The following is a 13,115-nucleotide window of genomic DNA, read 5'->3' as shown; positions in this document are numbered from 1 at the left end:
GATCTCGCCACAGAACTCCAGTTTATGTGACAGAGCAAGACTCTGTCTCAAAAAGAGAGAGAGAGAAAGAACAAGAGAGAAATAAAGAAGGGAGGGAGGCAGGCAGGCAGCAAGGAAGGAAGGAAAGAAGGAAGGAAGGAAGGAAAATAAATCCTGGGGCTGGGTACAGTGGCTCATGCCTGTAATCCCAGCACTTTGGGAGGCAGAGGCAGGTGGATCACCTGAGGTCAGAAGTTCAAGACCAGCCTGACCAACATGGTGAAACCCCGTCTCTACTAAAAACACAAAACTTAGCCGGGCATAATGGCGGGCGCCTGTAGTCCCAGCTACTCAGGACGCAGAGGCAGGAGAATTGCTTGAACCCAGGAGGCAGAGGTTGCGGTAAGCCAAGATCACACCGCTGCATTCCAGCCTGGGCGACAGAGAAAGACTCCGTCTCAAAATAAATAAATAAATAAAATAAAATAAAAAAGAAATCCTGGAGGATTTGTTCCCGGGACCCAGTATTGTGGCTGCTTGCCCCAGACAAGAAGCCAGAAGAGCCGCTCCCCCTAGAGAGGCTAGGACAGAGGATTCCTTGCCAGGGCCCTGAGGGTGCAGAGAGAGGTCCGTCCTGATGCCTGTGTCACGCCTTCTCACTCCACCCCCACCCGGCCCAGGCATCCTGGGAGTCAGAGGAAGTTGCTGACCTGTCCCCTGGGGGAATAATTGTATTAGTGATAAGGTGGCCTCTGGCAGCTTAGTCAGCAGATTCAGGGCTTTGGGCTGAGTAATCCTTTGGCGTCTGCCCCAGCAGCTGGTGATCACAGATCGGGGAGACCCCCCCAGCCCCCAGGCCCTGCTGGGCTTTGGTTTCCTCTCCCCCAGCACAGTGCACAGGGCATGGCTCTGGCTGGCCTGACCTGCCAAAGAACCCAGGGCCCGCCTCGAGGATTTCGGCTGGCATCCACATGATGGAGTGACAGAATACAGTCAAAATAAACAGCGTAAAAACGGGCAGGTCGAACACTGCAGGGGGCTTTCATTTGGATGGGATTAGGTTTCTTGTGTGGCTTTGCTTGTTTTGTTTTTGCCTTTTTAGGTAATACATAGCCACTATAGAATATAGGGAAATACAGACAAGTTTGAAAACAGATTCTCTGTCCATTAAGTGCCTTGGGATCGTCATCCCCAGCTAACCTGAAACTCTAAGCCTGTTCCCTGGAATCTTCCATCTGGATGGAGGAGAGAAAGTTGACCTGCAGTGAGGTTCAACATAAGGACAAGATCTGCACCCGAACAAGCTCTCCCTCAGAGAGCACAGGCGGCCTGAGGAGTCAGGGCAGGCAGCCTGGAGGAGGTGAGCCCTGGACTGGCCTTCAGGGATGGGAAGGGTCTGGGCAGATGGAGCAGGAGGGGCAAAGCCAGCCCAGCTCAGCGGCCACCCCTGTACCTGCTGCCCCTGAGAGAAGGAAGCGCTCTCCTCCAACAGCCCTGCCCCTGCCTCCTCCTCCCTTCCGTCTACCCTTTCCCCTTCAGTTCACCTCCTTCAATCCCACCACAACTACCCAACGGGACACCATCCTACCCATTCCAGAGCGCATGAAACTGAGAGGCAGAATAACTTCCCCAAGCCCACACAGCCAGGCTCTGAGAGGAGGGGTGCTGGCCCCAGCCTGCCCTTAAGCCCTGGCTCTCTGCAGGCAGGAGCAGCCCCTCCTCTCCTGCCGGCTGCTGCCCCCTCAAGCCTGCAGGTGTCTCTCCAGAGAAGCTGGGTATGGGGCAGGGTTCGAGGTACACCCACCTCACCTCTCTTCCTGGCTCTTTCTCCTCTGTAGCTCTCATTTCAGGAATGTGGTTCCTTTTTTTTGAGACGGAGTCTCGCTCTGTCGCCCAGGCTGGAGTGCAGTGGCCGGATCTCAGCTCACTGCAAGCTCCGCCTCCCGGGTTCACGCCATTCTCCGGCCTCAGCCTCCAGAGTAGCTGGGACTACAGGCGCCCGCCACCTCGCCCGGCTAGTTTTTTGTATTTTTTAGTAGAGACGGGGTTTCACCAGGTTAGCCAGGATGGTCTCGATCTCCTGACCTTGTGATCCGCCCGTCTCGGCCTCCCAAAGTGCTGGGATTACAGGCTTGAGCCACCGCGCCCGGCCAGCTCTCATTTTAAAAGGAACCGCATTCCTGAAATATTTTTCTTTAAATATCTCAATTTGTGAGAGAAAAGAAATCTTTCCTTAATGTTACCCCCACTGCCACCCCTCAGCCCCGTCTCCTTCCCTCATAGCCACGCTCCCTCCCCACCACCAGGTCTCCTGAATCATGTTCCCTCCCAGGGCACCAGCTCCTCCTGCTGCTGAAACTCAAGGAGGCGGCTGCCCCACCTGGGAGGGTGTCCTGGGGCAAAGCCGAGTGTGGTGCCAGGCCCAGTCCGAAATCCTCATGTGCATCCCCAGCCTCCTCCACCACTCACTAGCTGTGTGGCCTGAAGCAAATTACTTAACCTCTCTGACTCTGTTTTTCCCCACCCATGAGTTGAGGCTAGTAAGAACAGCTCCTTTACAGGGCTGCTGTGAGGTTTAAAGGATCTGTGTAAGAATTCAGCATGCTTGCTTTCTGCATGACACGGAACACTTGCGTGGTGACGCCACCATTGCTGATTCCTCCCCGTCCCTGGCTCCCGCGACAGCGCAGCGCTGTCCTGAGTTTCCATGTCTCGTCTCTGATGCACCTTTGTCATCAGCTTGTCCTTGGCTGCTGATAAGACACCAGAGTCTTAGGCCCTTGAGCTCAGCCTTAGGCATTTTCAAACCTGCACGCATTTGCTCCAGGCGGCTCCCCAATCCTGGGGTTACTACCTCTGTGCAGATAAATTGGGGGTGGGTTGGTCTGGGGCATGTGGAGCTGGACTCCACAGTGGAAGTGATGTGAAGTGGCCGTGGAAGCTGTGAGGATGTGTGAGACTGCCCGAGGAGAGAGCGGGAAGGGCTGCTGGGACCAGCCTCTGGGTACATGGAGGCGATGACAAGTTCAAGACAAAGACCCGTGTTGTAGAAGAGATGGGAAAGAGCGACTTCGGGAAGAAGGCAGTGGCCAGTCCAGTTCATGGAGGATGCCCTCAGCTTCGGTCTTAGGTGGAGCTGGAGACCTTGTCCTGAGGGGCTTTTTGGCAGAGGAGGCAGGGAGGGGTGAGGACGGAGGAGAGGAGGACAGGTGAGAGCACCCGGCCCGGTGGCCTCGATCTTCTGAGGCCCCAGAAAGCGGATTACCCTGCAAAGCCCCTCGAGCTGACTTCCCAAATCCCCAATTGTGCTTCTCTGTCACAGGGAGGGTTAACCCCACTTACATAAGGGCTAGGCCCCGCCCCCTGTCCCCTTAACTCCGTGATCCTTCTAGAAGCTTCACGCTCTGCCCGCTTCCCCTTGGGGTCTAAGGCTGGACCAACCCCACCCCAGCTCACCCAGAGGTGAGCTCTGGTCTGCTGGGAACAAGTGGTCCCTTCCAGGACAGCATAGGCTTTCAGCTCTGTCCCGGGCAGAGAGGGGGCCGGCAGGTGGGGCTGGGGGCGGAGGAGCAGGCAAGAAAAGGCTGCTGAGTGTGATCTTCTCAATAACCCCAAGAATAATAACAATATCAACTGCACGCACCATTTATTAGGTTCTCACTGAGTACCAGGCGCTGAAACATGTTTCCTGAACCACTGTCTTTAGTTCCCCAACTATACCCATAGGACAGGTGCTTTCCTCATCCTGTTTTACAGGTGAGGAACTGAAGTTTGGACAGGTTGAGTCACTTTCTCAGGGACACAAGGCTGGCTGGTGATGGAGAAGGGACTTGAACCTGGGTCTGCCTCTGCTCTCTCCACACTCCCTGCGGGGGCCCGGGGCTTGCTATAAGACAAGGATGTCAGATAGGTTCCTCCTTCCCTCTCCTTCCCACAGGAGCAGAGGCATCGCTGGGCCTGAGCTGGGAAGGCTGGGCCTGGGGGCAGTGCAGGAGCTGGCGTGGCGAGAGGCCGGCGGAACTGTGAGGCTGAGTTCGGGGGTAAGGGGAGGCCTCCTGAGAGCCCGTGGCCAGGCTTAAGGTGGCTATGTCCTCACCGGCTCTTGTCCTGCAGGCCTGACTCTCCAGGCGGGTGAGGGAAGAGCCTGCCAGCTCCTCTTCTGCTCCCTCACAGGCCTGAAGGAGACCCCCCAGATGGAGCTCCGAGCCTCTTTCCTCCAGGCCAGCCTCAGACCCTACGGGGGACAGTTCTGGGAGCATCCTCTGTGCCAGGCGTCTGGGGACTGCTAGCCTTCTGGTGGGGGCCGGATCCTCAAACTGTGAGCCTGAAGCAGTCTCTTTCCAAGGGATTGGAGTGAGAAACTCGGGGGGCAGAGCCAGAGCTACCTAGGACCCAAGGGGAGTGTCTCAGTCAGGACCCGCACAGGCACAGGCACACACACTGGCCACACACTTGCCTTCGGACGTGTGCCAAGCAGCTCAAAAGAATTTAAAGTCCAGCCAGGCACGGTAGCTCACGCCTGTAATCCCAGCACTTTGGGAGGCTAAGGCAGGCAGATCACCTGAGGTCATGAGTTCGAGACCAGCCTGGCCAACATGGCAAAACCCCATCTCTACTAAAAATACAAAAAACTTAGCCAAACGTGGTAGCAGGCGCCTGTAATCCCATCTACTCGGGAGGCTAAGGCAGAAGAATCGCTTGAACCCGGGAGGCAGAGTTTGCAGTGAGCTGAGACCACGCTACTGCACTCCAGCCTGGGTGGCACAGCGAGACTCTGTATAAAAAAAAAAAAAAAAGATTTAAAGTCCTTGGGAAAAGTGGAGTCCATACATCTCTTCAAGATGTGGCATGGAATGGTGAACATCTGAGCACATAGGGCAGGAGGGCCCCGGGGGACCTTGGGCAGCCCAGGAACCAGCATGGGGTAGCAGGACTGACCGGCTCCCAGGGCACCTTGGTAATGCTGCAGGTGTGGCCGACTGATCCCCTATGGAGACAGTAAAGATTAAGAGGATCATAAACTGTATCCAGCGGCTGCCCCGGGAGAAATCTCCTCAAGCCAGAGCCTCTGCTGTGAGGGGCTTCGGAACCTTGGGGCAGCTCCTGAGTTCAGACAGAGTTCAGGCAGGAAGACAGAGAGGCGGAGACCCATAGAGAGACACAGAGACAGGGAGAGAGACAAAGGCAGAGGGGGCTGCCACGGAGAGGTAGGAGCAGAGAGAGAAGAGAGACGGGCGCAGAGAGACAGAGGTTCATGGACTGAGGTAGAGGCTGGGCCCGGCTCAGCAACCCAGGCCTCCCACAGGCAGGCAGAGGCTGCCCTGGAACCCACCAACACCAGACCAACAGCTCTGATGAGCTCCACCGTGGCTGCAGCTGCGCCTGCAGCTGGGGCTGCCTCCAGGAAGGAGTCTCCAGGCAGGTGGGGCCTGGGGGAGGATCCAACAGGTATGGCTTCTCCTGGAGGTAGGGTCAGGTCTGGGCCCTTGGGGAGCAGGGTAAGGGCCAGAGGTTCCCAGGAACCATGGAAGGAGCCAGAGCAACTCAGACCCAGCCCCACCGGCTGTGGGCAAGGGTGGGGTAGCCTGCGGGCAAACCCAGATTCCTAGAAACACAGTGGGGTGGGGAGGGGGGTTGGGGGCGGGCAGGCTGCAGAGCCAGGACAGGACAGCCCAGCCGATGGGGAAGGAAAGAACAGAGAAGCGCCCTTAGGGTTTAACAGCCCAGAGGTCCCTAGTGGTGTTGACAAGAATGTTTCTGTGGGAGGACGCAGCCTGAAGCCACCCACAGAGAAGGGATGGGAGCTGGGGAAGTGGAGCCAGGGCTTGGACTCTTGCTGAAAATTCCACTCAGGGAGGAGAGAGGGCAGGGAATGGGGCTGGGGGCTGGGGTGTGGATGCACAATGAGGGAGACACTTCTCCGGATGGAAGAGTCACGCGTGGGTTTGTTCAAATGCGGGTGGACGGGGCCTGAGGACTGGGAAAAGGACCTGAGGGACGGAGGGGAGCGTGCAGCCCTGCCCCCTGCCCCCTGCCCCTCAGGCGTGAGCCCCTCGCTCCAGTGCCGCGTGTGCGGAGACAGCAGCAGCGGGAAGCACTACGGAATCTATGCCTGCAACGGCTGCAGTGGCTTCTTCAAGAGGAGCGTGCGGCGGAGGCTCATCTACAGGTGAGGGCGGTGGGCCCTGCTGGGCTCCTGCCCCTGAGGGGTTCTGGAGGGGTGAGGGGGCGTTCAGGGGAGGAGGGGCTTGGGCAAAAATGTCCAAAGCCATGGTTCAGGACCTGGGAGGGACACTGACCCCCGGGGTCTCGTCTTCGCCTGCAGGTGCCAGGTGGGGGCAGGGATGTGCCCTGTGGACAAGGCGCATCGCAACCAGTGCCAGGCCTGCCGGCTGAAGAAGTGCCTGCAGGCGGGCATGAACCAGGACGGTGAGGCAGGGCGCTGGCCCGGGGGGACGTGACAAGAGATGGGCAGCGGGACTGGCTGGCGTGTCGTTCTGACCCTTCCTGCCTCCCCAGCCGTGCAGAACGAGCGCCAGCCCCGAAGCACAGCCCAGGTCCGCCTGGACAGCATGGAGTCCAGCACTGAGCCCCGGCCGGAGCCCCTGGTGGCTCCCCCGACCCCGGCAGGGCCCAGCCCACGGGGCCCCACGCCCATGTCTGCAGCCAGAGCCCTGGGCCACCACTTCATGGCCAGCCTTATAACAGCCGAAACCTGTGCTAAGCTGGAGCCAGAGGATGGTAAGTGGGAGAGCGGCTGAGAGCACAGCAGGCTTGGCTACCCGGGTCACAGTGGGGCTGCAGCGCCTCGCCTTGATCCTCACTTCCCCGGGCCCCAAGCACTCCCTGCCACCTCCTGAGAAGCAGATGCTAAGATCACAACCTCCTCCTCCAACAGCTGATGAGAATATTGATGTCACCAGCAATGACCCCGAGTTCCCCTCCTCTCCATACTCCTCTTCCTCCCCCTGCGGCCTGGACAGCATCCATGAAACCTCAGCTCGCCTGCTCTTCATGGCCGTCAAGTGGGCCAAGAACCTACCTGTGTTCTCCAGCCTGCCCTTCCGGGATCAGGTACCGACCGGCCTGCCTGCTGGGGAGCTAGGCTGGGCTAGGGTCAGGCGGCCCACTCGAGTCACCCAGACAGGGCACACACATCCCCATGCCAGTATGAATGGAGGTGCACACAGCTTGGATGGTGATGGCTGGGGACACACACACCTCTGAGCCAGCAGTGGCTGGGGTGCATCTCAGGGATGGTAACAGTGGGGGTGCATGCATCTCCAGCACAGGGATGATGGTCGGGGTGCACCCCTAGGAGATGATGGTGGCCAGGGACCCACAGGGCCCAGGGTCTTCTTAAGTTCTGGAAGACCCTCAGGCCCTGCAGACATTCTGTGGGTGACAAGTGACCTACACACCCTGAACAGCCTGAGTGGCTGACTCTAGGCCCCCTTGGAGCACAAGTGCCTGTGACTTCAGGGCTTGCATTTTAGTCCAGTCTCTCTGGCTCTGGGCCATCCCTCTCAGCTTCTAAAGGGCAAGCAGATCTTTCGGGAAAGCCAGGAGGAGAGGCACGAGGAGGGTCTGAGGCCCTCAGCCAGTCTGTGTGCTGGGGTGGAGCAGCTCAGAAGAGTCAGGCCACGCCTCTTGAATACACTCAACTTAGGACACTCATGAGGCAAGTCTCTGAGGCTGCCCAACTTCAAATGGCTCTGGGCGTTCCTAAATGTCCCAGCTGCAGCACTGGATGGAACCCAGTGTCTCGGATGGTAGGCAGCTGAGCCAGATGGTGCCAAATCCCAGAGCTCTGGGCCCCTGGCTGATGTCAGGAGAGCATTCTTGAGTCCCAGGACAGCACTTCTATTCCTTGGGTGCCTGAGATGGTGGCAGAGCCTCCAGACTGAGCCAGAGAAGCTGTGTGTCTGCCATAACAGGCATCCCTTTCTGAGCACAGGTGATCCTGCTGGAAGAGGCGTGGAGTGAACTTTTCCTCCTCGGGGCCATCCAGTGGTCTCTGCCTCTGGACAGCTGTCCTCTGCTGGCACCGCCTGAGGCCTCTGCTGCCGGTGGTGCCCAGGGTCGGCTCACACTGGCCAGCATGGAGACGCGTGTCCTGCGGGAAACTATCTCTCGGTTCCGGGCGTTGGCGGTGGACCCCACGGAGTTCGCCTGCATGAAGGCCCTGGTCCTCTTCAAGCCAGGTAGCTGAGTCTCTGTCTAAGCCTTGAATAGGAATTCTGGTGACTTCCCTGTGCCTCTCACTCTCCCTGCACTACCCACATGTGTGCAGATGTGTGTAGGCCTCTATCCTGGGGGGCGGGAGGAAAGGGGTGAAGCTGGACTCCCTTCTCCTTGGGGCCACTCCTGGTTGATTGTGAGGGGACAGGGCAGGCTGGGAGCCCCTGGGAGACCCTGAGCCCCCACCAGAGCCCCTCGTGGCTCCCCTGGCCCTGGCAAAGCCCACCCCACAGGACCCCACGCCCATGTCTGCAGCCAGAGCCCTGGGCCACCACTTCATGGCCAGCCTTATAACAGCTGTAAACCTGTGCTAAGCTCACTGGTGCTGCTTCTCCCCAGAGACGCGGGGACTGAAGGATCCTGAGCACGTAGAGGCCTTGCAGGACCAGTCCCAAGTGATGCTGAGCCAGCACAGCAAGGCCCACCACCCCAGCCAGCCCGTGAGGTGACCTGAGCATGCGCCCACCCACTCATCTGTCCCTGCCCTCTCTACCCTTTCCCCGCCTCTCCCACACCCTCCCAGGGCTCACTGATTAGACAGCACAAGGGTCTCAGTTCAGCGGCACATAGCAAACATCTACTGTGTCCCAGGCACAGTACCAGGTCCCGGGGTGGGGACCAAGATGTACATAAGACAAAGCTACTGCCTTCCAGAGACAACCAGCAGTGACCGCACTGAAGATGCAAACTGCCCTAGTCAGGTACTGAGGGTTGCATGAATCTGCAGGAGACAGAGACCCTTTGGCATGGGAAGCGTAAAGCAGAATTGGGAGGGACTTTGGGGAGACAGGGCTGGACTTGAAAGGAAGAAGTCTAAAAGAAAACATCATTTGCAAAGGGAGAGAGGGGCAAGCATGATATGTTGTTAGGACAGGAGCCCACCTTGAAGGTATAACAGGTTCCTGCCAGTGAGAAATGGGGAGAATAAGCCAGAAAAGTACGCCAGGACCAGTCCATTCAGGACTTTGAATGCCAGCCAAAGGCCACGTCTGACTTGGGAGGCAGAGAGCAGCTACTGCAGGTTTCCGAGCAGGAGTGTGTCATACACAGGGCTGGACTTCACGCAGACGGGCATGGCCATGGGTACAGAGGATACTACTGGGAAGGGGGTGGCAGCTACTGCCACCTTCCAGGTGGTTCCATGAAGTTCTGATCTTTGGGCATGGCCGGGGGAGTGGAAGGGAGACTCTAGGAGTTGGAATAGGTCAGACCCAGTGTTTGGGTGAAGGTAAGGAATGAGGGAAGAGGAGCTCTTTGGGAGAAGACGTTATTAAAACAATAAAAAGGAAAGCCAGGAGGAAAGACGGTTTTGAGGGAAGATGATAAGGTGTTTTGGAGGTGCACTGAGCATCCTGTAGAGATGCCAAGCACATGGATGGCCCTGGCTAGGTTTGGAGGAGAGTTGCTGCAGGCTGAGTGTGGCTGGGTGAGGGCAGGGCAGGAGCCAGTGCTCTGGGACTATGCTGTTTGGCCCAGCATGGGCAGTTGTCATGGAGCCTCAGCAAGTTTGGAACACTTGGCCTTCAGGCATCTACTGGCTATTTTAGACCATGTTATCTGCATTCTTTGGGGCTCCCAGCAGTTTCTTTCTGAAGAAGTGAGCTAATATGGGCATCCTTGCATCATCTCTAATCTAAGAAATGATTACAAGGAGAAGAGGTAATTTCCTTTTAAGAAAAGTCACAGTATACGAAGTCTATGCCACACAGCACAGGAAGATTTGTGCTGCTTATGAGCATAGGGAGAACGCTGCTACTACTAAGACTTGACTTAGCATCTGAAGAAGAGTGGGCATCAGAGACATTCAGAAACCAGCAGCCTTTCTCTGCCAAGTTTCTGTTGGAACCAGCCCCCAGAGATGTCCTGGCATATTGGTTATGCGTCAAATTTCATAATGCTGGTTAAGATTTCCTATGCCCCTTCCATAGTGGTTCATTGCCTATTACAAGCAGAATTGAGTGTGAAGATAGTGGTTTGGGGTTCTCTAATCCAGCGTATTATTTCAGTTTTTAAAAACTGCAACACCCAGGAAGAAACACAATTACCATCGCCCCCTGATATGCACACAGACACCGAAGTGAAGTTCCATGAAGTAATTCCTACCCTTACCTTGTACAATTTACCTGATATTTCTCTTTTATTGGTTTAGAAAAGGCTGATTGTGACCCACTGAATTTAATTTCAGACCCACTAAGTGGGGCAATACCTGCAGTTTGGAAAAAACATTCTCTAACTGACTTTATAGTTATGTCTTCTTCCTCCCACTCTTTAGATCAGAAAAACAGAAGCAGGGAAGGCAGATGGGAGGGGTATATGACTTGCTCAGTGCTGCTCACTTGGCACTAGCAAGAGAAAGGAAGGCCTTAGGTTGGCAGAGCAAGTCCAGCAGATCACTGAGTGGTGGGGAAGGTTTCCCGGAAACTCCCGGTGAGGGGAGCTTGGGGCTGCCCAGTGTGGAGTAGCCTCCTTGATGCTGGGCATTCACCCTGGCCATCAGACCTACCCAGGGAAGGTTTGGTTCCCCCATCTGTCTCTTGGGGCTTCACCATCTGTCTTTTGTGTTGTGGACTCCTGTCTTAGCAAATAGTTCTTTTCTTTTTTTTTTTTTCTTTTGAGACGGAGTCTCGCTGTGTGGCCCAGGCTGGAGTGTAGTGGCGCGATCTCGGCTCACTGCAAGCTCCACCTCTTGGGTTCACGCCATCCTCCTGCCTCAGCCTCCTGAGTAGCTGGGACTACAGGCGCCCGCCACCACGCCCGGCTAACTTTTTGTATTTTTAGTAGAGACGGGGTTTCACCGTGTTAGCCAGGATGGTCTCGATCTCCTGACCTTGTGATCTGCTGGCCTTGGCCTCCCAAAGTGCTGGGATTACAGGCGTGAGCCACCGCGCCCGGCCTGAATGCGGCTTTTCGTCGAAATTCCTCCTGACCTACTCTGGGGACCTCATCTCTCCTCTGCTTCCTCCCTTGCCTTTCCTGGTAGGGCACTGCTCCAAGGACTAGTGCTCAGAAGCTGGTCGTAAAACTGATGGCGTCCTCTCTCCTGTTCAGGTTTGGGAAATTGCTCCTGCTCCTCCCGTCTTTGAGGTTTATCACTGCGGAACGCATCGAGCTCCTCTTTTTCCGCAAGACCATAGGGAATACTCCAATGGAGAAGCTCCTTTGTGATATGTTCAAAAACTAGCGGGGGTGGAGGTGAAATGTTTCCAAGCACTCTGGAGAACAATCTACTGAAATGAAACATTTGCCTACTCTTTGCCCCAGAAATTCCTCGTAGGTGTGTCTACCCAGCAGAGATGCCCACTGAAAGATATTGTAAGAATATTCATAGCAGCTTTATTCATAATAGCCCCAAATTGTACATTGATGGTAGGATGAATTAACAAATTGTGGTATATTCATATAATGAAAAATAACTTTAAAAGAATGAATTATGGATACATGTGGCAACACGGGTAAACTTCACAGACATAAAAGTTGAATGAACGAAACCAGGCAGAAGTTCCATTTATGCAGAGTTCAGGAACAGGCAAGACTAATTGACAGTAATAGAAGTTGGAATAGTGGTTACTTCTGGGTCGCAGGGGATTGATTCAGAGAGGGCCCATGGGAGCCCTCCTGTATACTAGAAATGTTGATTTTGATCTGGGCAGTTGTTTCACAAATGTATTCATAGGTAAAAATTCATTGAGCTGTGCACTTTACTGTATTTTGTTAGACCTCAATTAAAAAGTTAAAAAAAAAAAAAAAAAAACAGAAAAATGAGTGTTGTCAAGGCTCTCCCTTTGAGGACACTGAAGGAATGAGTGCAAGGTCTTTGAGTTCCCTCTGGGTTCCACTCCAAGTCAGAGACCAGGTGCAATGAATTCAAGCCCAGTGGATCTCCCATAGAATTCAACCACCCAGCTTCTCTCCAGATGGCATCCCATCACCCGCAGCATGTCTCAACCTTTATCTCCTATCTCCCTCATCTCCTTCCTAAGTAAAGGTCAACACCCTGCAACTCAACATAAGGCAGCTACAGGTACTTTTTGTGAAAGGGACTCTTCATCACTTCTTAGGTCCTTATGGAAAGATACAGCTCAGACAACCCTCATCATTTTCTTTTTCTCTCTTTTTTTTTTTTTGAGACGGAGTTTTGCTCTTGTTGCACAGGCTGGAGTGCAATGGTGCAATTTTGACTCACCACAACCTCCGCCTCCCAGGTATAAGTGATTCTCCTGCCTCAGCCTCCTGAGTAGCTGGGATTGCAGGTATGCACCACCATACCCAGCTAATTTTGTATTTTCAGTAGAGACGGGGTTTCTCCATGTTGGCCAGGCTGGTCTAGAGCTCCCGACCTCAGGTGATCCACCCACCTTGGCCTCCCAAAGTGTTGGGATTACACGTGTGAGCCACTGCACCCTGGCCAAACTTAATCCTTTTCGAAGACAGACCCAGATGACTGTGAAAATAATATTTTAACACATTAACATAGATCAGGCAATGCATACATTAATAGCAGGCAGTGAGCTGGGCACTTTTAAAATTGCCATTTAATCCTCAGATTAACTCTGAGGGAAGGGCTAATTTTCTCCATTTATAAATGAAAAAACTGTTGAGAGAGGACTCAAACCTTGGTGTGACTCTACCTAATGCTGCTTAAGTCTGGCACTGCCTCTTTCCCACTCCCCCTTCACTTTTGGAATGAAAGACTGAACAATTCTGTCGCATTTTCTGCCTTCAAAGGATAAGCGCTTGAAATCAAGACAGAAAGGGTCATGTGAGAAGTGTGAGCAATCCTAGGGGTTCCCTGTCCTTTGGCTTGTGTTTGAACTCCCTTAGCTGACAGAAATGCCCTATCTACTCAGGAACTGAGAACAGCTAGGGCTGTTGCCAGAAAGGAAAGAGTATGGGAA

At 54.9% G+C, this 13,115-nt stretch overlaps 1 protein-coding gene across 1 annotated transcript; it reads left to right on the top strand.

Moving 5' to 3' along the window:
• The first annotated feature begins 5,033 nt into the window (after nucleotides 1-5,033).
• Nucleotides 5,034-12,009, top strand: NR2E3 (nuclear receptor subfamily 2 group E member 3). Its single transcript, XM_021941792.1, has 8 exons — nucleotides 5,034-5,427; nucleotides 6,022-6,148; nucleotides 6,305-6,408; nucleotides 6,499-6,720; nucleotides 6,878-7,053; nucleotides 7,937-8,183; nucleotides 8,560-8,665; nucleotides 11,269-12,009. The coding sequence occupies exons 1-8, from the start codon at nucleotides 5,334-5,336 to the stop codon at nucleotides 11,399-11,401; spliced, it is 1,209 nt and encodes a 402-aa protein (XP_021797484.1). The 5' UTR covers nucleotides 5,034-5,333; the 3' UTR covers nucleotides 11,402-12,009.
• Nucleotides 12,010-13,115: the final 1,106 nt, after the last annotated feature.

The sequence above is a fragment of the Papio anubis genome, chromosome 7 (assembly GCF_008728515.1).
Source record: "Papio anubis isolate 15944 chromosome 7, Panubis1.0, whole genome shotgun sequence".
Lineage (NCBI taxonomy): Eukaryota > Metazoa > Chordata > Mammalia > Primates > Cercopithecidae > Papio > Papio anubis.
This window is presented reverse-complemented; position numbering and strand designations above follow the sequence as displayed.

Bases quoted from the DNA above. Each gene is read 5' to 3' on its own strand.
- NR2E3 (XM_021941792.1), top strand. From the start codon at position 5,334: ATGAGCTCCACCGTGGCTGCAGCTGCGCCTGCAGCTGGGGCTGCCTCC. The intron at 8,184-8,559 runs GTAGCTGAGTCT...GCTTCTCCCCAG, and splicing joins CCTGGTCCTCTTCAAGCCAG to AGACGCGGGGACTGAAGGAT. The intron at 8,666-11,268 runs GTGACCTGAGCA...TCTCCTGTTCAG, and splicing joins CACCCCAGCCAGCCCGTGAG to GTTTGGGAAATTGCTCCTGC.